At 39.3% G+C, this 13,185-nt stretch overlaps 2 protein-coding genes across 2 annotated transcripts; both read right to left on the bottom strand.

Moving 5' to 3' along the window:
• Nucleotides 1-6,524: 6,524 nt before the first annotated feature.
• On the bottom strand, nucleotides 6,525-9,889 carry LOC146731974 (uncharacterized). The gene is made up of 2 exons (XM_085492685.1): nucleotides 9,810-9,889; nucleotides 6,525-9,071 (listed from the first exon to the last, which is right to left on the bottom strand). The coding sequence occupies exons 1-2, from the start codon at nucleotides 9,830-9,832 to the stop codon at nucleotides 8,339-8,341; spliced, it is 756 nt and encodes a 251-aa protein (XP_085348811.1). The 5' UTR covers nucleotides 9,833-9,889; the 3' UTR covers nucleotides 6,525-8,338.
• Nucleotides 9,890-10,020: 131 nt separating this feature from the next.
• LOC102804294 (uncharacterized) lies at nucleotides 10,021-12,974 on the bottom strand. Its single transcript, XM_006820163.3, has 4 exons — nucleotides 12,699-12,974; nucleotides 11,478-11,759; nucleotides 10,295-10,903; nucleotides 10,021-10,136 (listed from the first exon to the last, which is right to left on the bottom strand). The coding sequence occupies exons 1-4, from the start codon at nucleotides 12,763-12,765 to the stop codon at nucleotides 10,021-10,023; spliced, it is 1,074 nt and encodes a 357-aa protein (XP_006820226.2). The 5' UTR covers nucleotides 12,766-12,974.
• Nucleotides 12,975-13,185: the final 211 nt, after the last annotated feature.

Raw genomic sequence — 13,185 nt, 5'->3', positions numbered from 1 at the left:
TTGCCAATCAGGCACAATCATGCAAGTCGCTTCGACTTGACTCGATTTTCTTCCACCGAAATCACAAATTTTCAAAGACTGTTGTTATGGTTATTCCAATATCGTGAATCAATAATAGTTCACAGTATAATGAGAACATACTGCCATGGAAACGTCTGAGAAAGTTTGGTACAATGGCGATTGAAGGTTAACTCACAAAAAGTCATAATTTTTCGTATAAATATATAGTTACATACCTGAATGTACCAATAAAAATAATAGCTACGACTATAAGAGTGATACCCAGAAATACAGCACCAACTACGAATCCTTTCAAAAAACCTATAAAGATAGACACACGTAGGGACGTTAACTCGCTATAGTTGTCTGCTTATTCGTATTCGTAGATATGTAGAACACGATTCGTGTTTTATTATTCAGAAGATTCCAAAGGAGAATGAGTTTGCATCCATGGCAACCTAATATATGTATATTCGTCTCACTACGTCGTTTTCGAGATGGGACCCATGCGACGTAACTTTGCGTTAACCATAATTCCATGCGACTTAAGGTTGCACTGCGTACCATCATGTAATTGTGTATAATTCTGTATGAAATGTGTTAGATAAAGAAACCAATTTACCCTTATTGTCCTCGGGTACGTTTTCGTCTCCTTCTGTACCGATTTCTATGTCGATCAGAACAGAAAAAAACGAAATATATTATATATACAGATATTTCTGAACTAATGTATGACATGTTTGGTGACGTCATATAGTATAATATCGGAGATTTGTCCAGATTTCACCTGGGAGAACATTTGACGGCACACGAAAGCGTGAATGCCATCATACAATGCAATAGTGCCAGTTGACACTCCGTCGAGTTGCATCATGTCGATTGCAATAGATACAAACTCTTTTCATTTCAACAAGTTGCTGGTTGTTGACAGTTTATCAACTAGCAACATTGTATGATACACATATATAATCTTTACAGATTTATGTAATTGGTCCCTGAACATTATGAAAATTGAATTCGAATACAAAATAAAAATGTGAAGCCGAAACAACGACGCGGCAAATCGTTGAGATGTTTGTGTTTGCGATTTGTGCAATGTGATTCATATGATACCAGTAGTTCAACAACTCGAGTACTCTCAAAATTAAAGAGCGGTGGCCGTCGTGCCGCGTCCTGTTCGACTTGGGACTCATAGCGACGCATACAACGCGTTGAAAATACATTATTTACATCGAATGCGTGCATAATACCATAATACAAGTATTTTACATGTGGCAGAAATCGTGATTGGTAATCATAACAATCACGCTCGGGGTCGTGATAGGAGATGGCAAACGCCCTCGGGTAATTGCAAATATGTTCCTGCCGATAGAGGGCGCACAGATAACAATGTAATGAACAACATTTAAGATGTTACCTATATATTCTAAAACAAATCCCCTATCCTCGTCGGCTCGGTCGGATTTAAACGTCACTAACACTTCCGATGAAGTCGATGTTATCGTATCTGGTAGAGTACCCGAACCGTAGTCCACACCAGTAAAACTGCCGAGAAGTGGTGAAGACTCAGCCGGACCGTCTCTCAGCTCAACCCAATCATTCTGATCGAAATGCATCTCAAACATAATGAATGTCATGTTAATCGTTTTCTTGGCACCGACTTTCAAAATCCATTGGCAGTCCGACCCGGCTGGGTAGTCACCCGGGAATCCAGGTGAAACCAGGGTTCCAGAAGTCGTGGCCTGCAGTGTAATGGGGTTCTCTCCACAACTTCCATATTTAGCTGTCCAAATTACAAAAAAATAAACAAACATATAAATAAAACGTATCGAATGAAATGAAATAAAATCTTATTTATCACGGAGTTTATAAAGGGTTAATCTTCAGATTTCCAAATGCGTTTTAGAACAGGTAAATGAAGAAATTGAAATTAGTTCGTCAATCACTACGAGTTAAAATCACTCTTACTTTCATACACACTCAGGTGTTGGTAACCACCGCATATATAACTCGAACCACCACATGTAAAGTCGCATAGTTTATTCGCTCGCTTCCACTGGTAGAGTTCAGTGATGTTGTCACGACAACGACATTCCAGACCACGAACCAGCGATCCGTATCGAAATCCTTCATCTCGGCAAAAGGTGGTACATCTGGCCACAGTCATGTCTTGGCTGATATACTTGCGTGTATTGTCCGACGAAGAACTTTGGTTGTCCGTGTTATCAAAATAACATCCCAGATATCCAGGAACTTGAAAGAGAGGGGAAACCAATTCGTCACTAATCATCGACTCAGAAACTTAAAGCGGGGGAGTCTGCTCACAAGCCTTTGCGTTTTTAGCGTGTGTTGTTATCGTCGCTTGGGACTCAATTCCTGCGCGTGTGCAGGTGACGACCCCCCCCCCCCGCTTTAACACATACTAGAGCGTTATCTATGTCTTATATTCTCGGGATTACTAAAACGTCAATAAACGTCAGAGAACACATCTATTTCTTAAATGTCTAAACATAGTGGTAGATCATTCTGGACAACACACAATTCTAGGTTGATCCTGCAAGTTGGGTTTTATCCTCTCCCCAAGTTGCACAATATTACGTGTGCAGCACAGAGAACCAACGACACGTGTTGTACTTACTATTACACGTAACACTGGCTTCCCTATAAGGAGAGCGGCAGTCACCGCTCGGTATTATTGATCTTTCGCAGTCCATCAGATTGCTTTCAGTCCCTTCACATCCCACGTTGCTAATGTAGAAGCCCATGCTGGTATAATCATCCCACGACTTCCTGGTCGCCTCGTCTAACATTGCTCCCAAGTAACCTATTTAATAGGCGAACACGTAGACAATATTAATATCGTCCGGACACATTTACATGACCTAGGCAACGATCAGTGTACTGGTACCCCGCCAATTTCAGTGGAGAATTAATGGTTTGAACGAGAATTATTTATTCAAAAATACCATCACACTCTTCCCATCCTATGTTGTCACTGTCCTCGGCAAAACACGGCGGGAGTATACTAGTAGTGTATAAGTGATCAGTGTTTGCAGTTGACTCGAAGTATATATACAACGCATGCGCAGAGTTTTGTACAAACAAGCTATTTTCCGATTGGCAACCCAACCCTAGCAATCAGGCATACCGGTAATCTAGTGGTTCGCTTTGCACTCACTAGACGTGTTCATTCTAACGGGAGTGAAACGATTGACGAATGATGCAATACCACTGGAATGTTATGGTATGATATACTCACCCAATTCTCTGCACGTGACGGTAGCATCTTCCATGCCCCATCCTTTATTGCAAATCAAACCCCACTCCCCTCTATAAGATATTTCGACTCGTCCCTCGTAAGGTAAATCGGCTCCAGACAGACGTATCGTACCTATAACAAATATTCCTTCAGTTTCGAATATTACTGTACCCTGTACTAATACCTCGTAGTCAGGGTTACGGTAATGTTATCTTGCCATGGAAGTACGTGTCACGAGTGTTTTACTTACAAGTCGCATTTCGAAGTAGTTTTGGTCACAGTATTTTATAAATATCCAATTTTTGAATATAAATGTTCATTTTTTGATTGCGATATTCACTCTTTTTAGAATACAGAATATATATCTACTTTTTGAAATGAGGGTATACAATATTATCAATAAATGTTATTTAACATTTCGAACACCATAGTTGGGTGTGCAATCTAAGAAACACGTAATATAATGCAGAAATCAGGGAATAACCGTGCTAATCCAAGCCCCCACATGCCAGTGACACTCCTACGCATATGAAGTATTTACTGTGTGCATAACTATAAAATGAAACATGTTTAAGAGGTTCAAACTGCCAAACTATTTTTCTGTGGAATCGGTTATAAGCGTACATGTGGGCCTCGACCCCGACGACCATATACCCCTTTATGAGTTTAGATAACTCAGGAGGGATACAACATGGGTATTATTATTATTGCGATCGATCATGAGTATGCAGTAACACCAAGTTATCAGATTTTAAAGTGTTTGCGTGAAATACCGAACTATGCTCCGTTATCAGTTGCTTAAACACGCATGCGTGGATACCAAGCGCCGGTTCACAAGTTCAGAATGCTTGTTTGTCTTTCGCATTTCATTCAAACAAAGTAAGTTTCAAAACAACCTGAGATAACCAGGCTATAGTATGGGTGGTATCATAGCACGAAAAATGTGTCATCAGTGACCTCGACTGTGTTTTGTGCTGCGATACTAGTATATTGTGTTATACCTCGAGCCGGTTTTTCCCATTTGTCTACAAACAATAACGCAATTCGATCGAAGCTAGTAGAACGTTTGTAACGACGCCGGAATTGTTGTTTTTAATTAATCATATACTCGCCCGCCAGCCTTCAAAGTTATGCGTGGAATCTGAAGGTGTAATCATCTGATGTTTGAGCCTAGTTCGATTAACGAGAGAAAGCAAAGTACGAAGTGGGTTTTATGTGGCCAAAGTCCACGATGACGAGGTTACGTTTGACGAAAATGGGATACCAGAAGCACTACGTCATGGATCAATAATTTGCCCCGCGATTGACTCCTCGTCGGGGAAGAAGCGAGTAAAACAGCTCAACGGATGTTATTTTTAATAATTCAAATATCAACTTCTTTATTATTGTTTTTCTTCTACAAAAAAGTACACTCCATTGCCGCTTTTCCACCCAAATATTCAACTTTTTAATTGTGCGACAATTTGCTTTCATACCTGGAAACTATTCCGTAGTTTCGATGACACGTTGAACAAAAATCGCTACGACACAAATAAACCATGGTGCGTGGTATTTTCATGTACGTACGATAGGGTAGATGGAGGGGGTAGGGTTAGATACCTCTACAGGTCGTGACTACACAGTGCTATATGCTAACATTACAGCATACATCTGCTTTTCAAGCGACAGGGCGTGTCCGTATAACTCTTACCTGTGGGGTTTTGTGAGTGAGTCTCCCAACATAGAAACAAAATAACCCCGGAAATTCTTGTGAAGTTCGCATAGTCCCGACGCCTCAATTTCAGTCTCAGGTTGACGGCTGCTAACATGGTATACGCTGGGTTTATCCTGCTTTGTGTCAGTCACCGTTGTATCGATAATACGGATTGGCTCTTTGCTCGTCGACGAGTTTTTCAGTCATAAATGGATAATTAAATCGGCATTGCACGGAAACTCTTGTTACTATATCCAAATCAACGAACTAGTTTGATCTTACTTATATACTGAACATTTAGGGTTGTTTGGACCATTTCACGAACAGGACTACGGGCACGTTTGATTTGTGTTGATGGCAGTAGAATTCCAGGACGCTGGTGCCACCAACTGACACGTGTTGCTGTGACCGTAGACGTTCTATGAATTCTACTCGCCGAGTTCTCCTAGCCTGAGAACCAAATGAGCTCACGGTGTATTAAAGTCGTTTTTGAGGCGAAACCCTAGCCTTCACGTGGTAACTATTGCCGTTGGTAAGGCGAGTGGTCCGGAAGCGATTCGATCACAGTCTCTCCAGCGTTTGCGTATAACGGCGACTTCGACGTTATTGTTATTCCGAATATTGGACGTAATAAATAACAAGGTTGTTATATCCACACTATGTATAGCACAGTTCAGATTCTGGTTTGCAATATATGACTCCCGGGCCGTTTTATACTGAAGTAATCTGCCCCGAGGCTGAACGTGGTGCTGTGGTTCCGTCGCTTGACATCCCTCTTTTGTTAAATATTAACCGAATGTAAGCAAACAGCTCCACTGTACCCACTGGACGTGACCCACTGCAATAAAATTATTATTGAATAACGTCGCTTGACATCCCTCTTTTGTTAAATATTAACCGAATGTAAGCAAACAGCTCCACTGTACTCAGTAACTGGACGTGTCCCACTGCAATAAAATTATTATTGAATAACGTGCTTGGATTTATATATGCTATCCTTAGACGTTGATTTACTGGATACATCAGAGTTCATAACTTTGTGCCTAGTGGGGCGATTTATTTCTTTTTAAAATTTAAATTAAATTGAAATATAGCGAAATTGAGCGGGTGTTAACGCGAAACCCGCTGTAGCCGCGAAATCACCCCAAATTTCGCAAAACTACTTTTTACAAGTTTTGTATTATTATAATTTAACTGAAAAAAAGGTGACCACTGCTGGGCAAATCTAGCTCGATTGAGGTCATACTTTTTAAATAATTATTTGTCTTGCCGGTTGTTCCATTGATCGATCGATATCATCTTGATAGGTATCATTGTTACCAGGGTTATACACTTCCCTCCACCTATAAGGATTCTGCTTCTTCGAAAACCCGACATAGAAATGTGAAAATTGCTTCCATAAGCCCCAAAATAAGGTTTGTTGGTGTTATCAGGGGGAAATCTCTCTTACTCTCGGGTTCTCCACACGCGTCAGGGGGAAATCTCGTCTCGTCTCTCTATCTCGTCCCCTTGAGGTACGGGATCTGGAAAGTCACTTTAACTTTACAGTCAAATAAGGCACACACAACGAAATACGTTTCAACTCTCGTCTTAGTCGATCTTTTGGAGCACTCTATAAGACACAGCGCCCTGGAGGAAAGTCCCCAAGACTCTCACAAGGCTGAACCAAGACTCGCCCCTGGACTGCACTCTCGACTGCCCAGGACTCTACTCTCTCTCTACTGCGTCTATCGTGCTGTGCTCCCCAAGACCAACTCAAACTCTCTTTATTCATTTTCAAAACTCTAACCAATTACAAAACAGTAAAAGACTCTAGGGCGTAATACGTCATATCTTTTGATTAATCATTCACTACATTAATAACTATGGATACCAACTGTCAGAATCGCGACGGTTATCTGGTAATTAGTTCCAAATCACTGAGCCAAGTTCCGTCCAAAACTTCAAATAGGCCTGAACGATGACAGACATAACACAGCAATTCAGCTAATAATCAACTAATTAAGTCGGTTAACAGATACGCAAAAACAAATTCATGACAGTGTCTCCGATGAGGACTTTATTTTCAGAATTCATTATTAACCATACATTGCTAAAAATGCCAGTACACTAAAATTATTGTTCAAGTCTTAAAATTCCAATTTTTGTCGAGTGGAAAATCCACCCATAAACAAAATAACCAATGACACCAAAGACCCATACTATGTGATATGATATACATTTTGGCATACGTTGGCGACACACTCCTTTCAATGTTTTCCATTGAATAACCCTCAGATCATAACAGGTCGTTGACAAGGGCGCCCTCATACACGAATTTAAGTGCTTCATATTTTACCAGTAACCACAAAATTTGATAGTGTGATACTAGTAAATCACCAAGAAATGGTCCACCTTCTATGTCGAGCTTTTATGTCGAAATTTTATTTACAAATGAGAACAGAGAATAGGACGCGTGAAAAGGTACACTTCTCTGGTCTCGAACCCAATATAAATCTGACGAAATCAAGTCATCAGGCATTAATTTGACGAATATAATAAAAACTAGAGACCCAATGAAAACAAATCCATTGGGTACACCGGACGCCATGCTCCCAATAAATTAAAAAAAAAAAACTCATTGACTAGGATTGCTCAGAATACCAGGGAAGATGAATAACGGACCATTCAACGAGACCGTGACGCATGAAAGGTATGCGCAGTACTTATATCATTAACAATTCAATTATCTTCGCTTGTCATCCGAAAAAAACGATGTTTCTTCAAAAACGAACTTAATTTAAACTTTGAAAATAGCATATAAACAACAAAAATCAGAAATAATAAATGAAGTTCTCCGAATTGTGTCACGTTGTACACTGAATCAGTATAAGCACGCACGATGGCGGGAAAAATCAGGGGTCATCAACCCATTTTTAGAGAAAATGTTACTATATATACTGGTTACCATATATAAAGCCATGGTGACCACTAAGACATATTTTGGAACCTTTTCATCATTGTTCATATGGTGAAGATATTTCTTCATAACTACACATAATCGTGACTGGAATAAATAATGCTTTATAATCACTGTGCTCTACGGAAATTGTCTTTGACACATTTTGTTCACAATATATTTGTTTCACTCTGCAACGGTACATTGTTCTCAGTTGAATAAAGCTCCGGTATACAAATTTAAACATTACATTACAAATTTCTCGTGGTCTTAGACTTGAAGAGAGTAGTAGATTATTAGAGAAGACATCGTATTCTCCATTTCGGTACATAAACTTTCTTGTTGACCACGGCCACACCTCGAATCATAGCGCCACGTACTCTACACTATATATATGTAACGTTTCACCTCTCCCCCAATCGCTACCTGTATGTACATGCGCACTGTGCTACACATCTTCGTTACTTTCATACAAAATGTTGTCAACAAACCCTTCTGTCTTGTTGTTATCGTCCCTGTTGCGTGTTGGAACCAGTTCATTGCTACTTGACTGCCCCACTCTGACAATCTCGTCATCTTGGTTGCCATGGTTACTGCAGATTTCATCACCTCTTTCGTACACAATGTTGTCAATAAACCCTTCTGTATTATCCCCATCCTCCCCGTCGCGTGTTGACTGATCCATCACAATATTCTCATCATCTTGACTACCATGGTTACTGTCGATTTCTGCATAAATATCTTCAGTACCATCAATCTCATTATCTTCCGTCTTTGAATTTATGACGTCGCTGTCAACAGACTGAGTGACGTCAGGAGCAGTCACAGTATTACTAATATGGGTATCACTTACTTTCACCGTTGCTAACGGCAACCTGGATCCGAACTCCAGACTTGTGTTACTTTCACAAGCAGGATTATCAACGCCTGTACGGTGCCCTGTGCCATGCATCGATTCACCGGTCCGATAAATCCCCACGTTTGCATCAATGCCGTTACCATGGTTATTAGAGATTTCGGTATATATCTCCCCCTCGTCCACAGAGGAGTAATACGCTGCTTCTTGATGGCGCCCTTTTGGATCTGGTTCGATTTGCTTCATCTCAGTTGCTGCGTCATAACTCAAGTTTTCAATCTCAGTCACCACACTGTCACGACGTCCGTGTTTGGCAGAATTTAACCTAGAACACACACATATATTAATATCTATCAACACGATAGCGGTAGAAATCTTAGTGTGATTTCAGGGTTTTAGTTTGCATATTCCATTTCCATTTTTCTAAAATCTATCTAGCACTAGTTATTTCACAATCATATCAAGGCATTTGCCGTCGTCATGCCAACAAGGCCATCAAGTTCGCTACGGAATTACATTTACTCATTAAACACAACTGGCCGTCAAGATCTCGTTGAAAGCGAGAGTGCCACGAGACTTGTTTTTTGTCTCTCAAAAAGTCTTCCATTCTCTTCCGCCATCGCGTCTACTCTTCCACTGATCTACGTAACCATGGTAACCATGACGGGAGAGAATATAACATTATTTGAGGTGCAATACAACTCTCGTGGCTTTCGATATCAACGAGATCTCGACGGCCATTTGTGCTAAGGTACAATTTTAATCTGTTGGACTGAAATCATTTATGATTAAGTTACTCGAGCTATTTTTTTATCCTTGGCAAAATTCACGAATTGTTGAACACAATAACAACAAAATATATACATTGAAAAGATTTGAAAAAAATTGAACTAGTGTATGAATGTTCATAGTTAGTCGGACATAATGTATACTTAACGAAATACTGGTAACAGGTAACCAACATGCATATTATTTATTCAAAATGTTAGGAATTCTATTATGGTATTGTGTCACGTGTTAATAATATGAGGATCCCTAAGCGCAAATATAAAGTTATACATACCGTCTTTTGGCAAATAACACCATGATAGCAGCTGTGACTGCCACGGATACAACGACGATGGCAATTATTCCAGCTACGATAGCAACTGTAGATGAAATTATTTATGAAATATATGTAATATCAGGATGTAACTGCGTAGAATGGTTATATTTAGAATTTATTGTTCTTATTCGTCGCTATTGTGGTTTTATGCAATTTCGATTTCATGTAATTATAACATGGGCTCACCATTTGCCGAATCCGTTCTTTGTTTGCCTTGACCCATGTCCCACGATGGCGTGGTTTTAAAATACTGAGTCGTAACTTCGTTTCTCACAGTCGCAGTATCTGTGAATTACAAACAAATGTGTACAGGATGAGTATCAAATCAGGTTAGATCGAATCAAGTTGCATCGCATTCCATCTCAACACGCTACATATTGTATTATGTCCCATCATATTACATCACTTGGCTACATTACATTACATTACATTACATTACACACCTGTTACAGTTTTAATTTTCTCGGTAACCAAGTTATTGTAGTGAATGAATGTACTCTTGTCAGTATGAGTTGTAGTTGCGGGAAAGCGGTTGTTTCCACAATCATTGCAAACCTTCTCGTCACATCGAACACCCTGCCAACCTTCGTTACACAGACACGCGTAGAAGTTTTCAGATCTCACGACCTGGCACTCTCCATTCTGACAAGGATTACTACTGCAAGCATGATCATCTAAACCGACCTCACAGTGTTCTCCATTATACATGGAAGGGCACACACAGCGGTAGGAACCGCGACTATCTTCGCAGGTACCGCCATTTTGACAAATATCTTGCGTTCGACATTCGTCTATGTTTGTTTCACATTCTTCCCCAGTCCATCCTGTTTGGCACGTACAGGTGTACGACATATGTCCGTCTACACAGATCCCGCCGTTGTGACAGGAATCAAGTTCACAGTCATCGATGCTTACGTGACAATCTCGACCTCTCCAACCATCTTGACAAATACACACATAATCGAAACTGTCCGTGGCAGGGTGGATACAGATTGCCCCGTTAAAACATGCATCCTGACGTGCACAATAATCCGGTGTCGGTACAATGGTTTCTGAAAAAAGAAAAAAAATGTAGATTATTGATATTAAATAATGCGTTCGTAAAAGAAATAACGATTTGAATTCACAGTCAATGCACTGTGTATTTCAACATACACTATCGAATAAAATAAGATTATTAAAAGTTTCAATATTTTCACTTTACTAGTACGTAAAAATTCACTATACGATCAAACCAATATTTTGTGTGTGCCATATAAGCACTGTTTAAGTTTTGCAAGAACTCAGAATCAAGCAGCTCATAAACCCAAAAATACACCAATCGACTACAAAATTTTTTTGAATTCCGCTATATTTTAAATCTACTTTTAGCCTAAATAATGTGATCGATATACAATTTTATACGGCGTAATATAATCCTTTATAACCATTTTAACACGACTAGTTACCAACTAAGATGAACAAAGTGGCAAAATTGATGACTTACTCTGCCGTAAATACCACATGGCACTGAAACTCGCCGGTAAACTGTATATCATTGAGATAACAAGATATTTCAGTTCATGTCTTAATAATTTATTGAATATTATACTTGTGCGCATAAAATGATGCATATTTTAAACTTACGACAGTTCTCGTTAGGATTTCCAATGTCACACAATTCAATCGTGTGCTCTACGCCAGACGAGAAGCAAAACACGGCATCATACACTGACGGATTTGGATTACGGCAATGGTTGTGGTCACCAAGTCCAGAATTTGGGAAATACGTGGGATTGAATGGATAACTGGCGAGGGAATCATTCATCCAATTGAGACAAGTATTTCCACTGACTGTGACTGACACCGTTCCTCTATAGTCCTCTCCATTCGCATTACGGTAACATTCATCGTAATCTTCACATATTGCTAAATGAATGAATGAATGAATGAAGAAAAGAAAATGGTAAAACTGTTCACAATGTATACTTAACATTATTACAGTATTCAATATTAATTTTCCGATATACTCCAATCTTTAATCACAAATACCCCAGAACTTGAAATAAATGATTTGAAATCACAGTTACACGTGACGAACAAAATGCTAGTTATAGTAAATTACGTTGTGTAATATTTGAACTATTGCGTTCCTATGATTACACAAATAATATTACCAACAAAATATCCTCATTAGTTTGAATATATCCAGTTGACTAAATGACCTGACAGTTTGCTTTACAAATATTCTGTGATTGTATAATAATAAATTAATAATGACTGTAAGTTATGTACTACTGGAATTCCAAACGAGTAGGTTGGGGGGGGGGGGGCTGCCAAATGGCTAAATACAATGAAACCTCTCTAAACTGAATACCAAAGGCACTGAAAATATTGTTCGGTTTACAGAGGCGTTCAGGATATAGAGCTTCTTTATATAAGCATGACTGGGAAGGGACACTGGTTTACACACACATATAATCGCGGCTGTATACTGTACATATACCACCACGGACGAAAAATTCAACTCTAGTAAACAAATACATCGTGAATTGACCGCACGCAATAGCAACACATTCCATTGAAAGTGGACAATAACATTTAGCGGCACTAACTTCAATATATAAGAATACGGTTCTTTGTGTGGAGCTTTCATAATGCAACACAGTACATGGGAACGAGTAGACAACTATCTTTTACATTGAAACGAAAAGTTGTTTGACAACCCCATTCAGCCCAGTAATCTTCTGTATACACATTGTATTTCAGGTATATATACCTATCATATTACATGGACGAACGTCATTACTATATGACTATTCCCAAACGCAGTATTTGTGTTAGAGTGTCCTAAACGATATTACAAACCTGTTTGTAAGATAAATCCAGTGACAAGACATATTATACACCTAAATAACACGTAAGTGTCGTCCATATTTTGGTCTTATATGCTCTCACACGTGAAGACTGATTACATATGTTCTCAGGTCATTTAGCTTGTACGTCACTACGTTCATATCCTACCAGTGCTTCACTATCACGGTGAGTTCCTGCTGAGAAGATTTCCTACTCGAGCTCTGCTTTCACGCTGAATTCTCAAATAAAGCTTCCCAACGTAGTCTCCTATTTGGACTCTGCTTTCATGTCGACTTTTCAAATAAAGCTTCCTTATATAGTCTTTAGTCGAAGCCACATTATTTGTATAGCAGTAGAAAGGTTAACTTTGAAAGGCGTGACCATTGTGTCAATGTGTGTCATAGAAAGCATTGAAACATCAGATGACCTTTGATATGCAGCGTCCGCGTCCTCGGGTGGTGAGCAACTCACAATATGGTTGTTTTTTTAATGTCTAGTA

Source organism: Saccoglossus kowalevskii, chromosome 18 (assembly GCF_978046115.1).
Source record: "Saccoglossus kowalevskii chromosome 18, keSacKowa6.1, whole genome shotgun sequence".
Classification (NCBI taxonomy): Eukaryota; Metazoa; Hemichordata; class Enteropneusta; family Harrimaniidae; genus Saccoglossus; species Saccoglossus kowalevskii.
This window is presented reverse-complemented; position numbering and strand designations above follow the sequence as displayed.

Coding starts and splice junctions, on each gene's coding strand:
- LOC102804294 (XM_006820163.3), bottom strand. CDS start 12,765: ATGGACGACACTTACGTGTTATTTAGGTGTATAATATGTCTTGTCACT. Junction 11,760..12,698: donor TGGATTTATCTTACAAACAG/GTTTGTAATATC, acceptor TCATTCATTTAG/CAATATGTGAAGATTACGAT. Junction 10,904..11,477: donor AAATCCTAACGAGAACTGTC/GTAAGTTTAAAA, acceptor TTCTTTTTTCAG/AAACCATTGTACCGACACCG.
- LOC146731974 (XM_085492685.1), bottom strand. CDS start 9,832: ATGGTGTTATTTGCCAAAAGACG. Junction 9,072..9,809: donor GTGTTATTTGCCAAAAGACG/GTATGTATAACT, acceptor TGTGTGTTCTAG/GTTAAATTCTGCCAAACACG.